Source organism: Apostichopus japonicus, chromosome 8 (genome assembly GCF_037975245.1).
Source record: "Apostichopus japonicus isolate 1M-3 chromosome 8, ASM3797524v1, whole genome shotgun sequence".
NCBI lineage: Eukaryota > Metazoa > Echinodermata > Holothuroidea > Aspidochirotida > Stichopodidae > Apostichopus > Apostichopus japonicus.
In genome coordinates, this window is record NC_092568.1 from 25,893,627 (window position 1) to 25,904,664 (window position 11,038).

The window sequence follows — 11,038 nt, forward strand, 5'->3', positions numbered from 1 at the left end:
AAGATTATTTGAATATCTCCATCGTCAGAAATTTTGCAATATTTCTGTTATTTCATATTTTCAATTGTTTCATTGAGTTTAATCCGTCATTGGGGATTTAATTTGTCACATTTGTAAAATAATTCTTGGACATTGTGATGAAATAAAAATGGGACAAACAGAAATTCTTGTACATCTTCTTTCTGAAAGTAGTAATTACCTTCACAGGCAACTTGCTTTATGATTTTACTTTGTAATTCATGATACTTAGTTAATTATAAAGTTATATACCAGTTAGTTATACACATCTGTACTTTGCGCAAGAGCAAATAAACTTCATCGACTTCAGATGAATGCATAGCAGATTTGCACTTCTTTCTACTCTGTAAGATTTTAGTAACTTCTACACAGGGCTAGTACTGACAGTACAAGCATACCATAGACATGTCTACTCTGAGCGGAGTTAACTAACTTCACCGACTGCATTTCTTTCTACTCGGTAAGATTTTAATAACTTCTACTGCTAGTACTGCAAATATAAGCATTACATGTCTCCCTATTAGAAAGATTTTAGCAACTTCATCCACCGAAGGTGAAAGCATAGTAGAAATGTACAGCCAGCCCTCTACTGATTCAAGTAGTTTCTACACACACCTCAATACTGCAGATGCAAGTGCATAACATGCATCCCTCTTTCACTATTGATACTGATTCTAACTGCCAATTCAGGGTTATCAGACTTAACACTGTTGCCCAATGCCTCATTGTTAAATGTCTTATACGGTTACTGTACCATAGCAGGATTTCTTCATTTTAAGTTACCTGTTATAATATTTATATCATTTACTAATGTCAGCAAACTGCCAACTAAATTATTTTGCCTGGTATCACTACTTCCTTCAAGTGTAATAAGTAATCGTGTAAAGCTTGAGTGCAGTGAAAAGATTTTTTTCTGAATAGTATCGATACTACTTGTCTTGCATGCAGGTATATTACACTCCTGGACCTTGGCAGTTACAGCATGGATTGCTATAAACAGTTATTTCCATTGAATGGCTGCATGGATAGATTACATACAAATACAAAATTAAACAACACATGTTTCCCATATTGAGTAGCTTTCTATACTTGATTTGCAACACACAATGCAGTCAATTACACATTGCCCATGATAACAATATATCATGACATTCCATGAAGCAACCAGTATATAATACCTGTTAGTAGTTATACTTTCCTCAGATGCTCTGCCAATGAAGTGACATATCTGGAATGTCCAAAGACTTCCATCTTAACAAGAATTCCGAAGGCAATCCTGCCTTGTTTCACTTTATCTGTGATTGGGCAGAGCATTCACATGGATTACCACATTCATTCCAATTGATCCAGAGTTGTTTGATTTCATCCACTGAGTGTTCTGCTGAAGCAAGCATATTCTGATCACACTTTTCATCACAAATCCACATCTTATCATCCAGATAGTTGGGTAAAATAGCAGATAACCATATTGCCATGGAAACATCTTCTCCCTGGTACTGATGTAGCACTCTGAAAGAAATAAAAGTCTCCATATATATTCTTTGTTTGTAGGTTGACTCTTCTTGTAAGGTAGCTTAAAAGGGACACGGGGGCAAAAAAATAAATACAATATTAATGAGTTGGGCGGGGCTTAACGTAGAATTTGGTTCATACTGGTATGGTGATGTTGGTATGTAATAAGTACATTTTCATGACGTCTCCAACTTTATGTCATTAGTATTCATCAAATTGCAAGAAATGGCTTTTAAGCAAAAGATAAGAACCAAATGTTCCATGGTTCTAATCCTTTACATATTAGGTTTGTCACACTACATTCATACAATCAACCTTGTTGTTTTTTTGTGTGCATATCATGAATATTAATCAGTAAACATCTCTGAAATAATATGTCTAATTAGCTTTATACATGTACTTGGATAATACTATATAAGTATATAGATACATGCTTTTGTGATCATAAAATTTGACCTCATTAACAATCATGCATGTATCTGTTTTATGCTATGTCACTAAATACACTTGACAACATGATGACTGATTCCTGGTACCTTCCTTTATATGTTGCCACAGTAGATAATACTCTTCATTTTGTTGTGCATAAGTTCATATATATTAACATGTATGGCTTACCACACTATGAATATATATGTTTAGCATCGGAACCACTAATCATTTTCGTTTTCTGGTTATGTTTCTCCTTATTTTGACTTTTAAAGTCTTAATAATGAGATTAAACATCAAAATTTTGACTTTTAAAGTCATAATTGTGAGATTACAAGTCAAAATGTTGATATTTTGAGTCACTATTTTTTATTTCCCATGTCCCAATTAAGCCATTGTATCTATGCAACATACTGCAGCAATTAATACTCTACATTTCGTGAGCAAGTAGCTACATAAAAAATATGGAGAAGGGTAAGGTTTGGGAGAGCCACAGGCCATGAAAAGCATTTAGGGGTACAGCAATGGTGAAGAAAAGTTCAGTATAACTTTCAGATCTTTCTTTTCAAGTGCAAATTGTAATCAGAGGCTGGAGATGAGGGAAGGATGCCACTGCAAAGAAACAATGGTATCTGCATGTTCTACAGAATATCTTGTCCAAACCTACAGCCCTGATTCTAAAATGCAAAGTAGGCCAGGCTAGGCACATCTGTTATCAACAAGTGGATGGTCTAAGGCTCGAAGCTTTGTGTTGATGTTTCAATTGAAAAGAAGCACAAGACATTTCAACATCTGTTACCATGCTGGTAATGTAAAACCTATTATAGGCTTTATTCAAGCATAATTTATGATTGCCACATTTTTACATGGCAATCTACGAGTCTGTGTTCCTTCTTGATGAAATTCACCTGTAATTTTTGGCTGTCCATTTCACTAAGTCAGCCGATAGCATATTTCCACTGCCACATGCAAATGCAGGGTAAGCTGTGGAAGGATAGTGGTGCTCTGCCCATTTCCCATGACGTTGTACTGCCCAGTTGTACCTGAAATTACCCCACCAAGCATTCGACTCAGGAAATGTTGTTTTGTTGATAGTCTACGAATAACGGGAAGCAAAAGGAAAACAGTTTTTCACTTTAACAGTAAACAGGTCACAGTTGCTACTGCAAGGAGAAAACTATAAATAGTACACACAGAATGAAGTTTTCAATTGTGTGTTGTCATTCACTGACCACAAAACTTGCACATATTACAATGCCATGAAAGAAACATGAAGGAGATTCCAATTGCTCTTATTATTGGAGACTGATAAAAACCGAAGTGTCATTACGCAGAACTTGCCTATAAGAAAATCCGTCCTAGATACCTTACTTTTTCCGTAAAAGTAATGAGCCATTGGTCGGGTAGGGCACCCCAGTGTTTATGGAAAAAGTGGGGCTCTATGGCGGATTTTCTTATAGACAAGATCTGCATAATGTATTCACTGCAGTATCTTGCAAAAAAGAACATTTTGACAAAGCAAGCTCAGCTCAGAGCTTCTGAACGTTGTTACTGAAATAAATAAACTATTGACTATCATGTTTATTCTCCAAAACGAACTCTGTTCATTCAGACCCTTTGAAATTCTTGTAAGATGAAATACATAAAGAAATATACCCCACAAACTTGAAAATAACAAATAATTATGAGCAATTACCTTCAAAATGTGACGAATATTCAGGAAGCAATCATCATCTGTCTTGAGGAGATACTTGAAGTCAACATTGTCAGTTAACCTGGAAAATGAACATTTAACATAAAACTTAGAAACTACAGTCTACGTCTATACATTCGCAACTGCCAGACTGTAATCATGATGGTGAAAGTAAGATAAGAACTAAAACGTCCTTCAAACTACACTTTATATTTAATAATTCATTGGCATAGATAAATAAACATCAATGATGCACACAGAGAACACATGGAGGTTACACGGATGCCACATCAACATAAATTGGCATTAAAATGAATGACATTCAATATGATGGCCTATATTACATCACTAGCTTTATTAATAAATTCCTACTGAGATGTACCATGTTCCCTGGAACGAAATTTCAAACTATAGGATATTATTAAACCGTAACAAATTTTAATAGCAGTAATAAATATTTTATAGTCATAATTACCATTTGTGAAATAGTAACACTTTCAGAGGAAGATTTTGGTAGGTATCAACAGCATCCACTAGGACTATATCTCTGTGTTTTTTATTTTCCTCTTGGAGTCTTTTCTGTACTCTGTCCATCTCAGTTGACCATTCTTGACGTTTCTCATCTGTCTGTTTCACAGTCTCCATTAATTCTTCTGAACCTGTCAACAAAATGTCAAACCTGTAATTGTTGTTTACAAAACATCTGTGTATTTTAATTATTCACTCACAGAGAGCATGGATACTTTGAAAATGTTGTGCATAAGAATAAAGATTCCTTCTAAAGCTTGACCTGAGCTGCTGACTACAGTAAATGTCACACATTTAGGTCTCAGGTTGTTAGTTAATAAACATGGCATGTAACTACATAGCTACCTCACAAAGAACAGATGATAAAGAAAACCAACATCATCATTACCACTTCTATTACATCATAACCAATACTCTTACAAGTGACAACAACTCCTACAACATACTGCACACCTATTACGGGCTTGCACCCTTGCCAATAATTTATTTCTCAGAAGAAAGTTCAGTCTACAATTTCAAAACTATTGTTTGGTGGAAGGTCTGTTAGGATGCTTATTTGTCTCTACGACAAAAGTAGGACTGTTTGTGAAAGATCTTCCCTTATTATTGTGTCATCATGTCTGCTAAGGGCTGGCTATGTGAAGCCATTATGTAATGATCTCATCCCACTGTACACCAATACAGTTAACACTCACAACATTGACTGTGTATGAATGGAGTTGTTATCCCTGCTTGTAGTCACATGGTGGAAGCTAACTGCACTAATTGCAGTTGGCAATTCTATTAGTTTAACTGACCTACTTCCAAGTTGCCCCCCCCCTCTGCCCCTCATTACAACCTCCAACCCCCAAAAGCTTGTGCTGGCTAAACCTGGGAAACAGGTGCAAAAATGTACTAATCAGAAGCCATTCAAAAAGAAACTCCTTTCTTTTAACCAAAAAAGTTCTAATTTTTTTCTGTTTGTTAAATCTTACCATGAATCAGAAACATGAAATTGCCTGCAAACATGTCTGATACATCTTTGCTAATGATAGGTAAATTCGCTGTTTGTGGTTCGTCCCATCTGTACTGTAGTAGAAGTAAAAAAGTATCATGAATCAATCAATCTTTTGTCAGTAACTTGTCAGTGTGATGAAAGTACAACATAATTTCTTTTAATAACCCACACAAACAAACTAACAACTTTAAAGCAGTTGGTTGCATTTCACCGAACTGTTTCATTTCCCACCAGACTTCTCATTGAAAGCTTGTTTTCATATTTAGATATGCATCAGGTTATATGTTGAAGCCATCAAGGACTTGGTTTACCATAACTTTTAACCAGATAAGTACTCTCTCTCTTTCTTTCATGGCCGGATTTTTAGGTAGTTCTGTAATAAATACACTAAACTGAGCAAAGAAAGGCAAATTATCAACAGTAACAGTGTTTCCAAGGCATATTGCTTTCTTTTCGTATACTATTTTCATGTTGGTACCCTTCAAAGAGGAGGGGGAACCCTCTTACCAGGCCATGACAACTTGGTCTCCTTTCTCCAGATAAAACAACATAACCCTACTTGGCTCTTGTCTGTTCATCTGTGCCTTTTCAAGAGAACTGACTTCTGACAATTAAATGTTACTTCAAAGAGTTGAGCCTAAGAATGCATTATTCAATACACCATGCCTATTTCCATAAACTTACATGCATTGAATATTCTCTGATGTGTAAAGTAAATTCACTCATTGAATGCAAAATATCAACGACTTAAGTCTATTAATAATACCTGCATGTATGAGATAACATTTCCTCCTGTTTCCAGAGTGAGTGAACCACCAGGAGTAACTAACCAGCCATAATCCCCTGCAAGAGGTTTGACTACCACAGAACCCTGGAAGTCCTTTAACAATGAAAGCAAGAAAGGACATAACTCTAAAAATAAAACTATCAGAGAAAGAACCCCACCTCACTCACTTCTCCATTCTCCTCCCCCCCCCCCCCTCCCCATCTTCCATGTCTAAAGAAAGACAGCACTATATTGTTCTTATCTGTTACACAGGGAAAAGATGGTATGAATGAAAAGAAAGAAACATTAGTACATTTCAACTAACACATCACACAACACCTAGTTGGAAACCACATTTATGTTTCATGCTTCTCCTTCTTATACCCTAACCCTCAACCATGTAATGTTTTTTAACAAATTACATCAATTACAGACAAATTTACTATACTGGTAGATGGCTATAAACACACAGAATAAAAGCCTCACAAAAACAACTTTGGTAATCAGACAAAACTGCTATTTGGAAAAGAGCAAAAGAAGAATTGTTTCAAATATCCCAGCTTGTCTTTCAGTTATTCATTGACTCACATAAAACTGCTATTTAATCAGATCGTCAAAGATGCACTAATCTACTCAATAGGAAGAATTTAGATGACTGTACATAGCAATCTGCAACACTTTGCTACCAGCAAAGAGGATGCATATCCAGGTATTGCAGCTATGTTGTAATCTTTAATTGAGGTCTCTTTAAAAAAATTGCGCACTTTTCCAGCCCTTTATAATAGGTCAAAATTATATCATCCTGCTTTTTAGCCTTTTACCTTCTACAGAGTGGGTATGCAGCTTTCGTTTGTACTCAAACCAAATCATTGACGATATTATTAAACATGAATACATTGCTAATTCACTGTTACACATACCTTTGGCAAGATGAAACTTTCAACTGGTTTGAAAAGATAATCACCGAGACTGACTCCTGGACTACTCGAAGAAAACATAACCTGAACAACAGTTTCCTGACAAGAGAACAAAATAAATAACCTAGATATATAGAGTTAGATAAACCAGTATGTGCAAAGTTGACAATCAATTAAATATTCCATTTTACCTTTATTTACATGCACAAACCAATGAATATCTTTATGGACTACAGTATATCATCTCTTTCAGTGCTGCCAGATGTCCTACACCACATTATGATCAGGAACATTTTTCTGCTTGTTTTACCCCTCCCCTCACATTTCCTTTTTATTCGGGGGGGGGGGGGGGGAGGGGAATTAGCAAGCCCAACTTTGAGCCCCAAACATGTTCATATTTTTCTTTTGTAATCATTGTGGCTGTAATTAAGACTTGATATGCATCTACTGTACTACTATAATTACTGGACAAGCTGTGAATCTTTATATCGCACTTTGTAGTATTAAAGTGGTATATGTTGGTTATATTAACGTTTTAATAAGTCTACCTTTCCAAGGTGATTTCTTTTATAGCTTGCTATGACAGTTTCACAGAATGGAACAGCTGGGTTTAAGAGTCTCTGCAAACAGTCTCCTGATAATTTTAAATTTTTGAAGTGTAAACAATAGCATTGAAAGTCCTTAGTCTGGTTTAGTGCACTGTACCTATGATGAGTAACTTCTAAATACAACCAAAGCCAGGATAATATACTTCATTGAAGTACATACCTCGTTCATATCATCAAACAAATACACTTGGTAAGTCGATGTCATAGAAGAGGAGGCACCTCTCCAGTATAGTCCAAGCTTTTGAATAATGATGGGATGATGAACCTGAAAGGAAAAAAAAAACAGGATTAAATATTCATTGGCAACTTTCTAGCCAATAAATGTTACAGTTTTTATATCTAATAACTTATCAATGTTCTCACTTGAAAGGAGATTCTGCTGGGAAGAGGAACAGCAACATCTTTTTCTTCTTGACTGGTTCGGCTGATATTGACTGCCATCACCTCTTTGTCAATGTCTGTAAAGAGTTTAAAAGGAGCTTGAAGTAAATTAGTGTATTCATGTGTAACACAGAAATCAAAGATAATTGATCAAAGGTTTGAATTGGTTTATTACAGCGTATGTCTGCAAAAATTATCATACTGTGACACTTTCACCATTCTGCCCCTCCCCCCCCCCCCACCCCTGATTGCATGCTACCCTAGAAGAAATAAATGGTGGGAGGAAGAGTCACATGGTTATGGATTAATTAAGATAAGCTGTCAAAGTCTCAGATTTTTTTTATACATTAGCAATTGTTAAGTTGTCATCATAAGAAATGAGTAGAATTTTACTTCAAGTTAAAAACTATTTCTTTTAACATATAGAATGTCCTTGAACAGCTTTGATCGGTGAGTGTAATGACTAGATGGGGCTATAATGCTTACTAACTTGGAATACATTTACTATTTACTACAATACAGCAAGGCTGAATCATAAATGTGATGTTTTCTGCTACAACTTTTGGCAAATGTGATTGACTAATATCTTTGATCTATCCTGCTCAAATTGTACTTGATGATTTACTTTTCAGAGATCACATACTGTATGTCAGAATAAAACATATTCAAGTATTTCACACATATATGCCAAACAAATTTACTCCATTATTGAATGTGCTCTGTTAAATGTCCTGACACTTCAAAAACCCTTAGACTTAAAACATCGAATTACATCGCAATGTGATAATGTCATCAATACAATTACAAAACTGGATTTCATACTTTCATAAGATAGATTTGAAGGTGTGCAGCCATAAGGGGATCTGCGATATTCTGGATGTGTCAAACAATCCTCATTTCCTACAATGAATTTCAGCATTAACCTGCGAAAGAAAAGCAAAAATTCGCCAATAAGGTAAACAACAATAGGTTAACTTTCATGAAAGTTGGTAAACTTTCATTGGTTATTTAAAAATGTTGTAGATGTTATGACAATAAAGTTACTCAAGTTATTATGTGGTGATGCAGCTTGAAATTTCATACTGTAAGAGTAAAATTAATGGATTTCATTTACAATTCAACTTTTAACATCTTTAATGCAATGTTAGTCTTCAAATACAACTGTTGCATGATTCCAACTCAATTTATTTTGCCATGTCATTATAATAATAATGTCTGTAGGAAAAGTATGATATATGGCAAGGGAAATGAACAGTCTTACATTCTTACTTTAGAATCAATTGAGTACCAATTCAAAGCAAATTAAAACACTGCTAATGAAATATTGAGCTAATAAGCAGAAAGTATCCATATCACAGTTGATTTACCTTTCATTACTTTGAGCAAATCCAAACCAAGAGTCACGAAGAGACTGTCTCTCCTCAAAGTTATCCCTGGCTGTTAGAACCCCAACAACAATTTCCACATCAAATCTGCTACCAATGCCTGAAATGAAAGAAAAAGAAACTGACTCAGATTTGATTACAATTTTTACAATTTTGCTGTCAGTTTTCTATTGATGATTGTTTATGCAAAAACAAATGTAAGAAAAGCACTATCACAAATATCATCATTAACGAATTAGGCCTATAAAATTTTGATCAGCTGGTACTAATTAATACATGACTGATATATGGTTAGTAACAGGGTTGTATTCAGCTTATGTGGTTGAAGTTGACTCCAGTTGTACCAAACTGTTGGGAGTGCCTTGGGATTACCATGTGTGCTCACCTTCTCACATAGAATTAACATAGCTAGGCTATCAGTACAAGGTTAGGGCTAGATGGTTCACACTCACAGTCAGTCACACATACAGATCTGAATAAGTTCCACAGTTCGACAAAGATAGAATATAATATAAAATCACTATGTGTGACATATTTCATGATATATGTGATAAGCTTATAAAGAATAAGATGTATCAGGTATTTTTCTAACGCACTGAATACCTCAGGCGGCGCTGGTCTTAACATTTCGTTAGCTTTTATCAATTGTAGCATAACTAGTCCTAAACTACTGCTAGTACTAATACCTATAGTCTAACCTAGGTTAGGCTATGGGCGGCTACACTTGATGTTCTACATTGTACACTATAACAGCAACATAATACATCTGCCAACGAGAAATAGACATTTACACTTACCAGGTGTTAGCTGAACCAAAAAATAGCCAAGTGCTAAGGACACCACAGCAAGGAGTATACTGAACAACCAGAAATTTTGGTTCGTGGCCATTACCAACTCAGTCAACTGGGTACAACACACCTTTGGTACAAACATAACAGACGACATAAAATAATGTTGCCAGACACTAAAACTCCTTTACGGCCAATATTCCTACAAATCGGCCAAATGTTCCGCGACGAAGCTAACTGAATCTATGCGGTTGTCCTAAAGGACGATTTGTAGGGTTGTCCTAAAGGACGAGAAGACGGGTTGTATATATATATTTTTTTTGTATAGAAGGTCAAATTTGTGGGGAAAACTATTTTGAAGGGTATCAACATGAAAATAGTACACGATTTGAGACGAAGAGGTAATATATATATATGACATAGAAACACAGGACAAACTAAAACGAATGACAGCGAATGACCGAATGACAATTGACTTTGTACAGGGTTAATTATCATTCGCCAATGACAGCGAATGACACCGAATGACAACGAATGACAACGAAGAACGGTGGTGAGAAGAGATAGAATGATTAACGGAGTGGAGTAAAAACTCGGATTTTTTCGATTTTAACCCCGATTTTCCGATTTTTGGCCCATCCCTTCCCTACGCCACTGTTACAGAGTAGCTACATAACTGGCGCAAATTTTCTCCTTTTCCAGTCCCTTTTGCCCCCCCCCCCACCCTTAAAATTGTTTGTTTTTTTCATAAAAATGTCCAATATAAGGACTTTTCCTGAAATTTGTAGCCGAGATTATAGTATTGTTAGTTTCTAACAATTAATATCGGAAAAATGACGTTAAATTTACTTTTTAAAATCAGACTTACAATTTCGCTTACTATAAGGTGCGTTTGTATCTTGTCCGTACTTTACTAGATCTGTAAGCCACGCACTTCGCGTCCACTCGGTTTGCGTGGCTTTAATATACCCACGAAGTCTGAACTGTGATATCCGGTTGAAGCAACTGTCTGTGCT

General features: G+C 35.6%; 1 protein-coding gene across 1 annotated transcript; it reads right to left on the minus strand.

Annotated features, from left to right (window-relative positions):
• Positions 1 to 121: 121 nt before the first annotated feature.
• On the minus strand, positions 122 to 10,169 carry LOC139971299 (UDP-GalNAc:beta-1,3-N-acetylgalactosaminyltransferase 2-like). The gene is made up of 12 exons (XM_071977638.1): positions 10,032 to 10,169; positions 9,217 to 9,334; positions 8,672 to 8,772; positions 7,832 to 7,926; positions 7,629 to 7,733; positions 6,864 to 6,959; positions 5,944 to 6,057; positions 5,155 to 5,248; positions 4,128 to 4,311; positions 3,656 to 3,734; positions 2,868 to 3,055; positions 122 to 1,527 (listed from the first exon to the last, which is right to left on the minus strand). The coding sequence occupies exons 1-12, from the start codon at positions 10,165 to 10,167 to the stop codon at positions 1,305 to 1,307; spliced, it is 1,533 nt and encodes a 510-aa protein (XP_071833739.1). The 5' UTR covers positions 10,168 to 10,169; the 3' UTR covers positions 122 to 1,304.
• Between the last annotated feature and the right edge of the window lie 869 nt (positions 10,170 to 11,038).

Excerpts from the sequence above, each read along its gene's own strand:
- LOC139971299 (XM_071977638.1), bottom strand. The coding sequence starts at position 10,167 with ATGTTTGTACCAAAGGTGTGTTGTACCCAGTTGACTGAGTTGGTAATG. Across the intron at positions 4,312-5,154 it reads TTTCATGTTTCTGATTCATG|GTTCAGAAGAATTAATGGAG; the intron begins GTAAGATTTAAC and ends TTTTGTTGACAG. Across the intron at positions 3,056-3,655 it reads ATATTCGTCACATTTTGAAG|ACTATCAACAAAACAACATT; the intron begins GTAATTGCTCAT and ends CGTTATTCGTAG.